Below are 16,348 nucleotides of genomic sequence, written 5' to 3'. Positions count from 1 at the left end.
GCCCGGGAGTCTCGACTCCTTCCGTGCGTCCGGAGGGACCCGAGCGGCGTGGGGACCCCGGGCAAGTGGGGGCAGGGGCGGGCCGAGCGGTCCTGCGGGCCCCCCCCTCCCCACCCCGCCCCGGCCGCGCTGGCATTGGGGGACCGGGGCCGCCGCGGGAGGAGCCCCGCGCATTGTCCGCCGCGCGCCGGGGACGTGGGCGTGCCGCCGAGTCCGCCTCCCCCGGGACCGGCTGCCGGGGAGGAGCCGGCGGAACAGCCGTCCCGGAGGCTCGGGGCGCCGGCGCCCTGGGCCTCTGGGCGGTTTGCGTGCGGCGCGGCTGGTTCCCGGGCTCGTGAGCCTCCCGGCCGACGCGAGTGACAGCGACCTTGTGGATCGAGAGGGGAGCGCCGGGACGTCCCCCACCTGCCGACCACCACCCATCGGGCCCTTTTTTCCTCTTTCTCCCACCTTCCGGCCCTCCCCGCCCCAGCAGCCACGCGGCCCATCCCGGTGACCCGGCGACCGCGGCCGGCGGACCGCCCGGATTTGCATATGAACGGAGGACCCTGGAAAGCCCCAGCCCTCTGCCCCCAGGTCGGAATTTCTGTCTAAAAGGGGAATGAATTGTAACGCCTGCCTCTCCTCCGGCTTCCCTGAGCTCGCTGCAGGGAACGTGCTGCCTGCCTCGGATCTGAAATCCTGTCAAGTTGTTTGAGTTGGTGACTGTGTTAGATTTCCTCCCAGGCCCCTTCGCTGGTGTCCTTGTGGGTCAAGGCTCCAGACCTTCAGTGTCTCACCATGGAGCCTTGAACCGGCATCTGCAGCTTCTGTTTTGTGCACCACCTTTGAGGTTCTGTCTGCGGGTGGAGGCAAGGACAGTGGTACAGGTAGAGGAGCCCTTTTTTGTGTTTAGACCCCGGGAAACACACAGTGGCCATTGTCATTAATCTTTAATATGGAATAGAGCCTTTAAAGTACCAACCGCAGAAAGTATTTTCTCTGGCAAGGAAGCTGTATTTGTTCTCTCTCCTCCCTTCCTCCCCTCCTTCTCTCTCTCTCTCTCTCTCAAGAAAAAAGAAAAACTTTTTGGGGGGAGGGGCATGCACTTGCCATCCATGTTTGTCTTAAAATCAGGCCCACTTTTCAAACTTTGTCTTTAAGTAGGTCATTTAAAATGTGCTCAGGGTTGTGTAGATCGTTTACGGCAGCACTCAGTTCTGGAAAGACCCTTTCCGCCTTACTCTTGCCATTACCTCCTTTCAGTCTCCTTATTTTTGCTTGGAAGAGCGCACGGAGCCACTGCCGGGCCACCAGTGGAGGGTCTGAGGCCGCCCTGGGGAACGTAGGTCTCCCTCGGGTCATTCCTCTCCTAGCTGGCTGGGTTGGGCTCTTCCAGAAGGTGGGTGTAAAAACGTGCCTGTGGCAGATTTTAACAGAGTTGGTGGGGGGTCCTGAAGTTGCTGTCTTTGGTGATAGAATGACACTGGACATTCTGACTTCTCTCCCGAATGTTGAGTTCCAGGCGCCTGGAACACCCCACGGGGGGGGGCGGGGAGTCTGTCTCCTTTTTACGTGATTGGGCTGCATGCCAAACACAGGATGTCAAGCAGGTGCTTTGCCTCGTTCTTCTGTGCTCTCTGGAGGGGACAGGACAGCCTGGAGGAAGCGAGGTGGGAGGGAGGACGGGGCTGAGAGGATCTGGACCTGAATCTGCCCAGTGTCCAGCCCAGGCGAGCCATCTGTCCCTGTTGTCCTCTGTAGAAGGGAACGCCATGCCTCACGGTGGTTACAGGAGTCCTCGCCGTGAACCTCAGAGGGCTCGGCCGGCTCTCCGTGGAATGCTTCTCAGTGGGCACCGCCCGGGCTCTGGAGGAAGGAGCCTCATTAAGTTGAGCTCTTAACATCCCGCGTGTAAAATCACTACCTTTATGCAGCTTAACTGCACTTGCTATGAGAATTATAGCGCTTGGCTTTGACCCACTGTACAGGGGAAAAATCCGCTGTTGTTTTAAAAAGAGATGGACGCTTTCCTCCCCTGCTGTTTTCCAGTGCCTTTTGGATTTTTTAATTTTTTTTTGAAATTACAGGTTTTACCAGAATTGAGGTTGGTTGGTTGGTTGGTTGGTTGGTTGATTGATTGATTCAGATGACAATAGAATATTCCTAGATAAGCCGTGCCTAGAGAAGCAGTGTTTGGACAGAGGAAGAAATTGGACTCTGACCATCCATTTTCAGGCACCGTGAAGTTGAAATCAGATCGTTCGCTACGAGGTCATTGTCGCAAGATTGTTTCTCAAAATAGATTTAGGCTCAAGCAGGGGCCCACTCGTTTTGAGCAGAGTTTTAGTAAAATATTTTGTAAATCTAGATTTTGAGCAAAAACATTTTTGAAGCATTTGTGGAGGTTCATTTCACACATCTCTTGAGCCCCTGCTGCGTGTGAAGTGCTAAACCTCAGTCACGGGAGCGGGGCCGTCCGTCCCCGGCAGTCCTGGGCCTCCCTCATCCGTATTCACAAGAACACTAGCTGCTATTTACCAAGCATCTTCCACACCAGGCCCTGTGTGAAGGGTTTTCCACGGACAATCTCCTGTCCTCTTCGTAACAACCCTAAAACGTAGGTGCCGTCATCCCTGTCTTTTAGGCAGGGACCGCAAGGGAGCAGACAGTTTAAGCAGCGTGCCCAGGGTCACCCAGCCCAAGGCGGGGTGGCGGGGTCAGGAGGGGTGGTGCAGCAGGCTGGCGGAAGTTCAGGCACAGTTCCGGCTGGAGCAGACTCACCTCTCCACTGCCTCCCTGGGTGGAGGGTTCAGGGTCGGGGCTTCTGGGATGAAAACTCAGCAAGGATTTTGAATTTTTCTCTACCATCATGCAGGGAGATCCTTGAAGAAGGTGTGCGGAGGAAGAAGGGAGAAGGGAGGGCTGGAATGAAAGAGGAGGAGACGCCCAGGCACTTAGGAACTTAGTTGGAGTGCTCCGACTCTCCTATTTGCTTTGCTTGTTTGTTATCCCAAGGAAGTTGCTTGAAGACGTTAAATAAGTTTCAGCTGCCTTAGCTTGAGATTAATGTTTACTCAAAGTAGCTTTCTTTGAAAAAGTATATAAGCCGGTGAATTTTTGGCCAGGGTCCTACAACGCACCGTGTACCGTGTTATTTAACGCGTTGGTCCAAAAGACTCCTTGTTGCCGAGCATAGCGGATAGACTGGAAAATAACACAAGTCATGAGGTTGGCTTTGGGACGGGGGACAGATCTCCCTGGGGTGCTGGGGGTCTCTGAGGTGACCACAGGAGATGAGGAACGGAGAGGCAGATGCGCAGTCGAGTTCCTTCCTGTGGCATTCGGTGTGTTTCCACCGAGCTGTGCGGCCACAGTTCAGCGATCGGTTTGCTGATGTGCCGTCTTGTCGAGGCCTGCGTTCCTCTTTGTTAGCGCGGCCCAGACGTGGCCTGGTCCGCGGTGGGCGGGATCAAGCGTGTCCGGGGTCCTGCGTGCCCTGGTAATTGAGCACGTGGTGTAGCCACCGGGCACAATCGGGCTTCCTGTGAAGGCTAATATTAGCTCTGAGGAGTACCGTGGTTAAGAGCCAAGGGGTTGATCTGTAGATGTCTCCCGCATGGAGGCGAGCCCTGGGTCGCCTGCGGCTTCATCAGAACATCAGGTGAAACTCATTCCTGTGATCTTGGAACAAGCCGTCCCCGAGGGCGGACGCTCTGTGTCCGCCTTGTAGCGCTCACGGCGGGAGTTCCCCGTCGTGCTGGACGTCCAGCTTTGCCGCGGGCTGGCCGGCAGCCGTCCAGGGTGTTCCTTCAGCCGGGGACCCCACCGGCGTGCGCCGGTCACAACAGCCGACTTTTCCATTCCTCGTCCTCCTTGTAGAGAGCCGAGGCTCCGCCGGACGGAAGAGGGCCAGCGAGAACCAGCAGGACGCCTCGACGCGCTCTCCAGTCCGCGTGAGCCGCAGCGGCCAGAGGGAAATCCTTGGAGCCGGGGTCAGGAGCCTGTGGAGGAAGCATCCTGCCTTGTGACCGGACCTCCGTGGTCAGTGCGGCGTAAATGGCTCCCCTCCCTGCCGGCATCCGCTTCATCATCTCCTTCTCCCGGGACCAGTGGTAAGTGCTGGCACCAGCCAGGCCCGCTGCCCTGTGCCGGTGACACCGCACGGCCGGTGGCATTAGGAAGTCCCGCGGGCGACCGGCCTCCCTGCGACCTTTGAGTGGCCTGTCAGTGGTGCAGACGTGACCGGGATTGTTGCCAAACCGTCTTCCATCTTCGCTTCTGGTGGTGACGGTGTTCGGACCCCTTCACGGTCTTCGGTAGTTTCCGTAATGACCGCAGTCTGCACAGAAAAATGGCCACTGGCTCCCGGCAGGAGTGAAATAAAAACAAAAGGGCTGCGGGTGAAATGAGTACATTAACTCCAAACTCAGCGAGTGGCTTAGCTGGGGCAGAACTTGCTGGGAGAAAAAGAGACGTAAACAAGTTAGATGCAGACCCGAACACCACTTTCTGTTCTGAGGGCAACCTCTCCTGGCATGTCCTTCTCATGGTGGGTTCAGGAACCCCGGGCTCCTTGGAGGAAGAAGAGGGTGAGGGCAGCCTAGAGTCAGGCTCTGCATCGTCTGGCCCGCCCTCTCAAAGGCTTCTCTTCCCTGCTGATCTCTATCGGGAAGGAACAAGATTGCCCGTACCCTCTTAGGTTCTTTCTTTGGGGGCATGCGAACTAAACCACAAAAGACAAATGTGATCACATATGTATGGGAGGTTGCAGAAGAGTGTGACTCAAAAGGGCTTATTTGCCATCTTAATAAGGGAAGAGGAGGAGGAGAAGACGTGTGGGAAAACCAACGATGTTCTGGAAAGGGTGAAATGGGCCCTTAGGGACTAGGTGAGAGATATGGTAGTGCTGTGGCTACTTCTCATTTCCAGTAAGAAGGGTCGTCTCCCCTGGTTGTGCCCAGGGAGGGTTTCGTGACACTTGAGTTGTTCTAGGTGGCTGTGCTTTCGGGCAGGTAAGAGATTTCAGGAACTCAAATGTCTTCTCTTCAAAATAGTTCTTATGCCATAGTGGTGTATTCTGGACGCTTCTTCTCTGCCACGACAGCCCACTGGTGGCATCACACTCTTCCCTGCTTCTCAGGCCCCTGCTGGTTGGTGGGCACCCACGGGGTCTCCGGTGTGACCGCAGACATTTGCCTCCTTTCCAGAGTGGTTCCCGTGTCAGCTCATTTCATGCCTACCAGTAACCCGGCCACAAGGCTTTACACACTTACCTTTCATCTCCTGGGTGCTTCTCTTCCGTTTCTTTGTCTGTTTTGTAACTCTCTTTTGGTACAATGTTTAAACTCCCAGAGGAAAATTACAAGGATATCACAAAGAACTTGGAAGAACCCCTGAATGTCACAAATTCTTTTTCTTTTTTCAGGTTGAGGCAGGGCTAGAACAGAGCTTCTCACACTTTAGCGCACGCGTAAATCACCCCGAGAACGTGTTAAAATGCGTTGCTGACTTGGGAGGTCTGGAGTGGGGCCAGAGAATCTGCATCTCCCAGGGGATGTGGAGTCCGTAGACAGTACTTGGGGTAGCAAGGATATAGAGTATCACTTCCATTTCTGCCTCAGACTTGCTCTTTGACCTTCAAAAGTTATTGAACCTTTCTGGACCCAGCTTCCTTCCCTGTAAAAGGAGAGAGCTGGCTTTAAGGTTCCTCCGAAGGGCTTTATGTTTTTCTCCCAGCACGCATTGCCCTTCCTAACAGCACCTTGATGTCCTTTGGGGACCTGACTTCCCTCCTGCATGTGCAGTTGTGGGAGTGACGCAGGCTGGCTGGGTCCCTGGACCCAGAGGGGGGGCCACAGGGCCAGCCAAGAAGGGCTCTGGGTTTCACACAGGATAGAAATGAAACGTGAGCCCAGAGGAAGTAATAAACAGAGTTTATTAAAGGTACGGAGAGAGTGTGGATACAGACAGAGCATTTGGGAGACTCGGAGAGGAAAGAAGAGGGAGTCTCCTGTTTGCTTGGGGCCTGGGGTTTTTATTGATGGCGGTCTAGTGCCTATGTCTTCTCAAAATCCGGGAACAAAGACCCAGACGAGTGCTTAGGTGTCGTCCACCAGTCACTGATGCCCTGGGGCCAGGGGTCTTGGTGAGTCCGCAGTCTTGGAAAAACATTCATTCCGTTGATGAGGACCCACCCAGTCACTCCTTAGATGTCATCTCTTGTGCTCGAAGAAGACTCCAAAGAAGTCATTAACTTCTTGACCTTGACAAGGAGGACATATGTTACCTGTTCTGTAACAGGTGTGTAAGGCGGGGGTGTAGGCCTTAGCAAAAAACTAGAAACAGGAAAAAGAAAAGAGCAGTTTTTTACGGGGTCCCTTTAGTTTCCCTGTCTCAGCAGGTGAGTAGGTCTCATGCTTTCGGGTCCGTTATGGTGGCCAGCGGAGGCCCTTGAGGCTCTGTTCCCGTGGCGGTTCTCACACAGCCCATGTCCCCCGGGAGGCAGGGTAGGACCCAGGATGGGCTCTTGGTCTCTCCTGGGACGTTCAGTCTTTTTTTGGTTTTTTACTTTTTTTTTTTTTTTTAATGTTTAGTTTTGAGAGACAGAGACAGAGCGCGAGCGGGGGAGGGGCAGATAGAGAGGGAGACACAGAATCCGGACCAGGCTCCAGCTCCGAGCTGTCAGCACAGAGCCCGACACGGGGCTTGAGCCCACTGACCGTGAGATCGTGACCTGAGCCGAAGTCGGACGCTCACCCGCCTGAGTGCCTCCGGAGCCCCCGGGACATTCAGTCTTGAGGGTCTTGAGTAGAGTGAACCTCGGGCAGAAGGACCCTTGAAATGCAGCTAGTCCACCGCCCATCAGCATGGAGCCTGCTTAAGAATCGATCAGTCTCTCTCTCTTTCTCTGTCTCCCCCCACCCCTCTCCCGTGCTCATGCGCACGTGCCCAAGTTCTCTCTCCAGAAAAAAAAAATGAAAATAAATGATACTAGGAATGGATGATAGCCCATTGGATACACTAAGAATCTAATGAGTAAGTGAATGCACAAACGGGAGAAGGGAAGCCCCTCCCCAAGCGGAATGCCAGCCGCTAAGTAGAGCAGCCGGGCCCGCGATGGCACAGCGCCGTCCCGTGACCGTCAGGATCACTGCTTCAAGCCTGAAGCTTCCGTGCACACATTGTTGAGGAGGCGGGAGGGACAGGGCGGCCGTGTGGTCTCCCCGTATGTCCCCACGGTTCCTCCGTTAATTGCTTAGAAAAGGTGTGGCTCTCCCTGAGGGACAGACAGGGGCAGACAGCCCCTTAGCCAAGTGGCCACTGCTAACACCACACCGACATCCTGCCTCTGCTTTAGGATGCTCTGAAAAGGACTCCCGTCACGGCTAGGCGCGGTTTCACTGTTTCCAGATGAAGCCTGTGGACTGGTGTCTGTGCCAAATCGTATCGCTCCGTTACCCTCGTCTAAAGTATGCGTCATTAGTTGCATACAACCCAGAGCGATAACACTCAGAGGAGGAAATGGATACTCTGCCCCGAATCTCTCAGGTGGCAGCAGGCTGCTATCCATCTGGGGACACCTGCGATATTCGAGAACGTGTCCAAGCAGACTCTGGAAGTGCACACCTGTCCTGGGCTGTCGCTGCCGAGACGTGCTCTGGTTTTGCTAGAGACGTGGTGTTAACCCACTCGCTGTTCTCGTGGTACCGATAGAGGCGGACGAGGCCACCGTCAGACGTCCCTACGAAAAGCAGGCGGAACAGCCAGGAACGAAAGTGTCAGGCAGCTCATTTGTAAGGGTTCCTGTTTAATGTCCACAAGCCTGGGTGTAACACAACACAAAAATAAAAGCATGGGATGGTGTCCGTTTCCCAAGGCTGCTGTAACAAAGGACCACAAACTGTAGGGCTCCCGACAGCAGAAATTTCCTCCCACCGTCCTGGAGGCTGGAAGCCAGAGATCCAGGTGTCGGCTGGTCCGCAGGGTGCAGGGAAGGCCCCCTCCTGCCTCTCCTGGCTTCTGTGGTTGCTGGCAGTCCTTGGCTTGGCTGTGCCTCTGCGGTCACATGGCCCTCTGCCCTGCCTGTCCCTGTGTCTCCACACGGCCTTTTATAAAGATAGCAGTCATTGGATTTAGGATCTCATTTGATTTGAGGTCGCACATGAGCTAAGTATGACCTCAACTAATTACAGCCCCAGGACTCTATTTCCAAATAAGGTCACATTCTGAGGTTTCTGGATGGACTTGAATTGGGAGGAGGGAGGGCTGGGGGGGATACATTATTCAACCCAGTACAAAGTGGACAATAGAACAAATAACCATCCACAATCTTGTTTCGTAAACGATAAAGACAGAAAAAGGAGGGTGGAACTACAAAGAGGGAAAAGGAATCAGGAGGGCCGCGTAGGACTTGGGTCCCATAACCCCGGGCAACCCCGAGGAAGTCGAGCGTCTGCTCCCTCTCCAGGACAGGCGTAGTGACGTGGCTGCTGTGGCCAGGCCTTCTGGAAGGGGAAAAGTCGACCTCTGCTGCGGGCTCTTCCCCCTCCCCAAGTCCCACGTAAACAAGAGGAGGAAAGAGAGGGAGGAAGGACCGTCGGCCCTGACACCGGCTGAATCAAAGATACGGCTTTCCTTTTTGGGAGACACAGTTTCCATCTCCAAGAAAACTCCAGTTTGCTGTGTATGTTCACCCTTCGCCCTGACTCTGGGACAGCTTCTCTCAGAACGCTGCCGGCCTCTCGGCACGTCCCCTCCCCAAAGACGCTGATGCATCACAGAAAATTCAGATTGGTCTGGAAGCACGTACAGCTCCCCTCTGCGGCCCCTGTACTCAGGGGGCGTCCCCCAGCGAGGGGCCGTCAGGGGAACGGCCTTCACCCACCAGGCCCTGCACTGGTGAGTGCCCACTGTAGAACTGCCAGTTAGGGAAGGAGGCAGCGGCCCGGGGAGTGAAGTTGGAGGCCCAGGGAGGGAGGACAGCAGCCTCGAGGTGGAGGGTGGAGGCCCGGGTTGTCCGCTAAGTCCCAATAACCTGGACGGACTGCACCATCCAGGAATGCAGGGTAGGGTAGGGCCCCCGAGCTCTTCAGATGTTATCTGGACGAACTGAGGAGCTCTTTATGTCTGGGTTTTTTGACTCTATTTAATAAACACGTTAATGTATTTAATAAAACTCAAGTATTTGTAAGTAGAATATTCCGTTTATGTCTGGGTGGAGAGTAGAGAGCGTGAACCCAAAAGCCACTCTGTCAAATTCCTGAGAGGAATGACGATGAAATTCGGATTTCTCCTGGCTGATAACACACTCGTGAACCGGTGTTATATAGCGTCCTCGAAGGCTCCAGATGCTTCTCTCAGACTCTGGTCCGGCAGATGCTGGAGCTGACTCAGTCCCAGACCGGTGGAGACTGGAGAAGGGAGCCCTGTGCCCAGGTGAGGGCAGGTCCGGGTCCCTGTGGAGGTGGAGCCCCGACTTGCCCCCTTCTGTCACCCGTGCCTCCACCGGAGGTCACTACCCACCAAAGTGGACACTCTTTTGGAAACTCACTGGCCTTTTCAGACCAGAAACAGGCAGGTTCTTCAGGGTTTGGGGCTGCGCCTCCCGAAACGAGGGGCCTGCCTCTACCTGAGAGCAGGTGGAGGCCCCTGCTCTCAGCTCTTGCCGAATACTCTTCCTGCTCACCTGCCTCCCTCTCTGAGAAATACTTTTGTAGAAAGTGGTTCAAACTCTAAAGCTGGAAAAACTTTTATCTTCTTACACAATTATCTTTTCTTGAGTCTCTGATTCAGATTCATTTCAGTCTTACTCTCGGTTTGCTTTCCGTATAAGCTGAGAAGAGCAGCAAGGCTTTAGGCCAGGGTTTCCTGCGTCATCGGCCTTGATCGTCGCATGTCCGCATCGCTGACTTTCTCGTGGAGGTGCCTGAGATATTTATATTCCTGCATTTCTTGTGTCCTTCTACCAAGTTGCACAGAAACAAAAAAGTAAAAAAATAAACAGGATCTGAAACACCCAGGATAGCAGGCTTACAAGAAATTTGCAGTTAATTCTGTTACAGACTAGATGACGGTTTCTTTCTGTCTACTTTATGGACTCTGTTCATGTTCCGCATCTCAGATTTCTCTTTGTAGTCATTTTTTTTTTTTTAACGAATATTTAAATAGCTTCGATTTGGACAAAAGTGGCAGATTTTTTATTTTTATTTTTTCAACGTTTATTTATTTTTGGGACAGAGAGAGACAGAGCATGAATGGGGGAGGGGCAGAGAGAGAGGGAGACACAGAATCGGAAACAGGCTCCAGGCCCTGAGCCATCAGCCCAGAGCCCGACGCGGGGCTCGAACTCACGGACCGCGAGATCGTGACCTGGCTGAAGTCAGACGCTTAACTGACTGTGCCACCCAGGCGCCCCTAAAAGTGGCAGATTTTTTAAATGTAATATTATGGCCATCCTGCATACAGGATTAATAACGATATAGGACTGAATGAACAATATACAGCATAAGACAATTTAAAATGCATCCAGTACAGAGGTGCCCGGTGGCTCAGTTGGTTAAGCGTCCGACTCAGCTCAGCCGATAATCTCGCGGTTTGTGAGTCTGAGCCCCGTGTTGGGCTCTGTGCTGACAGCTCAGAGCCTGAGCCTGCTTCAGATTCTATGTCTCCCTCTCTCTCTGCCCCTTCTCTGCTCGTGCTCTGTCCCTCTCTTTCAAAAAATAAAATAAAAACATTACAAAATTAAAACACATTAAGTACATTAAAATACAATACAGTTACAGTGTTTTAGTATGTATGTATTTATTTATTTACTTACTTATTTTCATCCTGATAAGTGCCCTCCTTAATCTCCATCACCTACTCACGCTTGCCCCCACCCACCTCCCCTCTGGTGACCATCAGTCTCTATAGTTAAGAGTCTGTTTCTTGGTTTGACTCTCTCTCTTTTTTCTTTTCCTTTATTCATTTGTTTGGTTTCTTAAATTCCACATGTGAGTGAAACCGTATAATATTTGTCTTTCTCTGACTGACTTATTTCACTTAACGTTATACTCTCTAGTTCCGCTCATGTCACTGCAAGTGAGTGGCAAGATTTCACTTTTTTATGGTTGAGTAATATTCCAGGGTATATGTATACCACATCTACCTTATCCATTCATCAGTTGGTGGACACTTGGGCTGTTTCCATAATTTGGCTACTGTAGATGATGCTGCTATAAACATAGGGGTGCACATATTCCCCTGAATTCGTGTTTTTGTATTTGGGAGGTAAATACTCAGTATTGTGATTCCTGGGTCATAGGGTAGTTCTATTTTTAACTTCGGAAGGAACCGCCATACTGTTCCCTAGAGTGGCTGCACCAGTTTGCGTTCCCACCAACAGTGCACCCGGGTTCCCCTTTCTCCGCATTCTCACCAACACCTGTTGTTTCTCGTGTTGTTGATTGTAGCCATTCTGACAGGTGTGAAGGGATATCACAGGGTAGCTTTGATGTGCATTTTCCTGATGGTGAGTGATGCTGAGCCTCTTTTCATGTGTCTGTTGGCCATCTGGGTGCCTTCTTTGGAGGAGTGTCGGTTCATGTCTTCTGCCCATTTTTAAATTGGGTTATTCATTTTTGGGGTGTTGAGTTGTAACAGTTCTTCATATATTTGGATACTAACCCTTTATCAGATATGTCATTTGCAAATATCTTCTCCCATTCAGTAGGTTGCCTTTTCGTTTTCTTGATTGTTTCCTTTACTGTGCAGAAGCTTTTTATTTTGATGTAGTCCCAGGAGTTTATTTTTGCTTTTATTTCTTTTGCCTTGGGAGACACATCTAGAAAGATGTTGCTATAACCGATGTTAGAGCAATTACTGCCTATGCTCTCTTCAGGGATTTTTTTAAAGTTTATTTATTTTGAGAGAGAGAAAACGCCTGGAGTAGGGGCAGAGAGAGAGGAGAGAGCTAGAATCCCAAGTAGGCTCCACACTGCCAATAAGAGCCCAACACAGGGCTCAAATGCGCAAACCGTGAAATCATGACCTGAGCCAAAGTTGGACACTTAACTGACTGAGCCACCCAGGCACCCCTCTCTTTAAGGATTTTTATCTCCTCAGGCCAGTATCTCTCATGAATATAGATGTGAAAGTCCTTAACAAAATACTATCAAACCAAATCCAACAATAAATCAAAAAAATCATACACCATGATCAAGGGGATTTATTCCTGGGATGCAAGTGTAGTTCAGTGTTCGCAAAACAATCAGCACGATACCTTACATCAATAAGAGGAAGTATAAAAACCATAAGATCATTTCAAAGCATGTCAAAATGCTTTCAAAAAGTATTTGACAAAGTATAACATCCATTCATGATAAAAACCCTCAACAGAGTAGGTCTAAAGGGAACGTACCTCAACATCATAAAGACCATGTATGAAAAACCCACAGCGAACCTCATATTCAGTAGGGAAAAACAGAGCTTTTCCCCCAAGGTCAGGAACAAGACAGGGATGTCTGCTCTCACCACTGTTGTTCAACATAGTACTGGAAGCCCTAGCTTCAGTAACCCAACAACAAAAGGAAATAAAAGGCATCCAGATTGGTAAGGAAGAAACAAAACTCTCGCTATTTATAGGTGACATGAGAGAATATATAGAAAACCCGAAAGACTCCACCAAAAATCTACTAGAACTGATAAATGAACTCAGTAAGGTCATAGGATACAAAATCAATTTACAGAAAACTGTTGCATTTCTCTTTCTTTTTTTAGCATAATTAGAGCATTTTATTTATTTTTAGTTTGAGAGAGAAAGAGCGTGAGGTGGGGAGGGGGCAGAGCAGAGGGGGAGAGAGAGAGAATCCCAAGTAAGCTCCACACTCAGTGCAGAGCCCAACGTGGCGCTCGGTCCCATGACCCTGGGATCACACCTGAACCAAAATCAAGAATTGGACACTTAACCGACTGAACCACCCAGGTGCCCCTGGTTCATTTCCATACACTAATAATGAAGGAGCAGAAACTGAAATTGAGAAAACAAATCTGTTTACAGTTGTACCAAAACCAACAAAATGTTGAGGAATAAACTTAACCAAAGAGGTGAAACACCTGTATCCTGAAAACTATGAAACATTGACAAAAGAAAGTCAGAATGGTGCAAAGAAATGGAAAGCCATTCCACGCTCATGCATTGGAAAAACAAACATTGTTAAAATGTCTGTACTACCCAAAGCAATCTATAGACTCCACGCAAACCCTATCAGATACCAAGAGGACTTTTCTCAGCCCTAGAGCAAGCACTCCTAAAATGTGTATGGAACTGCAGAAGACCCCGAATAACCAAAGCACTCTTGAAAAAACTGGAGGCGTCATAATCCCAGATTTCAAGAGACACTGCAGAGCTGTAGTAATCAAAGTAGTGTGGTACCGGCACAAAAATAGACACATAGGTCAGTAGAACAGAGTAGAAAACCCAGAAATAAATCCACGATTGTAACGTGTGGTCGATTAATCTTCAACAAAGGAGGCAAGAATGTGCAATGGGAAAAAGACGGTGTCTTCAACCAATGATGCTGGGAAAACTGGACAGTGACATGCAGAAGAATGGAACCGGACCACTTTCTGACACCAGACACGAAAAGAAACTCAAAACTAAATATGAGACCTGAACCATCAAAATCCCGGAAGAGAGCACAGGCAGTAACTTCATTTTCTAGCTATGTCTCCGGAGGCAAGGGAAACACAGTGTACTCTTAACGCATCTTGTATCATTTTACGTCACCCCCCACCTCTGTTCTGTGTTTCAGGTACAGAGCCTTCATTTTTGTTTTGACATTTTTGCTGTATGCCAGTTTCCACTTATCCCGAAAGCCTATCAGCATAGTGAAGGTAAGAAATCATAAAAAGCACCCCGTTTCATGTCCTGCCTATAATTTCCGTAAGGAACTTGTTACTTTAGGAACGGGTTTGGGAGCGAGGGAGGGGGTTGGGGGGTGGTGGTGAGACAAGTGGAGGAAACAGACGGTTTAGAAGCAAGTTATCCTCCTTGGTTTCTCTTTTCTGAAATGAACGTCTTCGAAATGTTTTTAGGGTTTGTAACTCCAGAGGTGCCGCATTAGTCGACGGTTGCAGATTTCTAAAGCTCCGTTAAGTATTTATTCTGTCCTGCGTGAATTTTTCCCTCCAGACACATCTAATCTGAAATCGTTCCCCAAGGTGCTTCTCCTGTCACTGTGCTCCGATCCTAAGCCTGGCCGTGGTGGCCCCGCTATTCTTAGAGCCACGAGCTTCTGTTTGAGTGACGGGTGAGCACCAGGTGACGCTCAGCAGGGCACTTAACTAGACTTCAAGAAGAGAAGATTCAAGTAGACAGTCCTACGTAATAGTCAGTTTAAACTGGGGAAGGAGCGAGATAATTTTCTTACCCTCACAGGAACGACATCATTTTGCCTATAGACTGTCAAGGCTTTTGACTCTTGGTTGTAGAAGGAACAGGAAATTGTTTGTTGCCAAAGATCGCTTAGTCAGAACTCGATTGCCTGCCCCCTCACCCTCTGGTCCTGGGCAGGGACGCAGATCGGGCACCGTGATTCTGACCTTTGTAGCCACGCTTCCTCCCTTCCCTCCCAGAGGCCTTCAGGCCAGCGGGACAGGGAATGCCGAACACGGCCATCGTTCTGTGGACAGTTTTGTGTTCCCTGCTCTCCAGTAACGCCCAGTGGGTGTTAGTTAAACAGCATCCATCTACTCAAAGGATCCTACAGTTCGTCCTTGACCCCCGGTTAGCAGGAATCTTCCGTGCCCTTCACGTCACTGGAGCTTTCGATATACCGAGTTTGAATGACTGCGGGGGGATGTGATGCACCCAACCAGGGACTCTAAAATCATACCAAGGACCCGCCACTACATTTCAATGCTACCACTCACTCCTTGTCTTCCTTGTTAGGGAAGCGCACATACGGCTCAAGGAAAGGCAAGTTCTAAGAATGGAAGAGGCCATTGGAGGGGTCCCGGTGAGCGCCGTGGGGCTGAAGGAGCTGCTGGGGGTTCAGCATTGACCTTGGGTGGGGGGCGAACGCCTAGAGTAGGGAGGGTGGGCTCTCACTGGCAAGCCCCGCCTAGGGGACAGAGGCTCCGTGCGAGGACACAGGAGGGGGCGCCGGCCGCCACAGGACCTCCTTGGCGGGACAGGACACTTGGATTCGATTCGCTATCACAAGGGGCCCCTTGTGAAACCCGTTCAGCCAGGAAGGGATGTAGCATTGTTGTGGGGCACCCTCCCAGCTTCCCCGCCGGGAGCTTGGGGCTTACTGATGAGGCGGTGTCCCATCGACTCCTATGTGAGTATTGCATCCGTCAGGGTGCCTGCTGAGCCCCGTGGCAGGGCAGGGTGCCCTGTTCATCGTTTGACAGTCCTCGCAGCAGGCCTGGGGGCTCGGGAGCCCAGTCGCCTCGTGCAGGGTGGCGCAGCTCCAGCAAATTCCGCAGGGTCTCTGCTCTCGGCCTCTGTGCCTGGGGCCCGCAGGGTGTGGAGTACCTGAGTATGTCCGCAGCCTCGCACCCGGCTTTTCTTTCACACGCGGATTTTCAGGCTTAGCACCTGCGATGGGCTGAGCTGAGGTTTCTTCTTCTCAGGTGGATAAGGTTGGCCCACTACCTGCAGCGACCTAAGCTTTATAACACCTGACAAAGCACTCACGTGCTTGGGCCTCTTCTGTATAAAACGAGAAGTAGGGATGACTCTGGGGACACAAGGAATAGTTTGAATTCTCTGCAGCCTGTATTTCCTAACACATTATAAGCAACACAAAATTAAAGTATATTTGCTTACCTGGAATTGGTCACCAGGTAGAACGGTTCTCATTCTGTGGAGTGACAGGTTCTCATTCTCATTCTCATTCTGTAGAACAGTTCTCATCTGTAGAGTGACAGGACATATGTCATGTCAGATTTAGACTACCCTGTTTGGACTCGCCTTTAATCACCATTGAGACATTTCATTTGTCTCTGATTTTAGTGGAGCAAAAAGAAAGCAAAGATGACAGTGATGGAGAGCCGGGGGCACAGCCCTCCCCCTTCCCACATCCTGTCCCGCCCGGCCTCAGGCCACGAGGCTGGGCACTGGCGGGGCCTGCTCCAGGCACTGGGTGCCGCTGGGGGCTCTTTCTCCCCAACGCGCCGCCCCCGTGGGCCCGAGCGTACCTGAGGGCAGGGGGCTTCTCTGGGGAGCTGCGGGGAGCCCTGTGCCCCATGGGAATGGGGACACCCACTGGTTTGAGTGTGAGCATCCGGCCCTCCCTGCACACACAGGGCCTGTAGGAAGGAAGGTGTGAAACCCTCAGCAGCAGACAGAAGACCGCCGGGAAAGCTGGCCACGGTGCAC

The 16,348-nt window shown here is 51.5% G+C and overlaps 1 protein-coding gene across 8 annotated transcripts in view; it reads left to right on the top strand.

Annotated features, from left to right (window-relative positions):
* The window catches only part of SLC37A1 (solute carrier family 37 member 1), an 87,281-nt gene that overhangs the window by 23,096 nt on the left and 47,837 nt on the right, over positions 1-16,348 (top strand). For 4 of the 8 annotated variants that reach the window (XM_040483845.1, XM_040483841.1, XM_040483844.1 and 1 more), the window contains exons 2-3: positions 3,862-4,094; positions 13,773-13,854. In XM_040483845.1, the coding sequence (XP_040339779.1) occupies positions 4,039-4,094; positions 13,773-13,854 (138 nt within the window). In that variant the 5' untranslated portion in view covers positions 3,862-4,038. Of the gene's footprint in view, positions 1-215; positions 577-603; positions 870-3,861; positions 4,095-13,772; positions 13,855-16,348 lie in introns of those variants that run through there. The other 4 variants (XM_040483840.1, XM_040483839.1, XM_040483846.1 and 1 more) reach the window with 4 other exon arrangements.

The sequence above is a fragment of the Herpailurus yagouaroundi genome, unplaced genomic scaffold (assembly GCF_014898765.1).
Source record: "Herpailurus yagouaroundi ecotype Mexico unplaced genomic scaffold, PumYag 162, whole genome shotgun sequence".
In the NCBI taxonomy this organism is placed as follows: domain Eukaryota; kingdom Metazoa; phylum Chordata; class Mammalia; order Carnivora; family Felidae; genus Herpailurus; species Herpailurus yagouaroundi.
The sequence above is the reverse complement of the archived record's forward strand: the minus strand, read 5'-3'. Positions and strand labels throughout refer to the sequence as shown.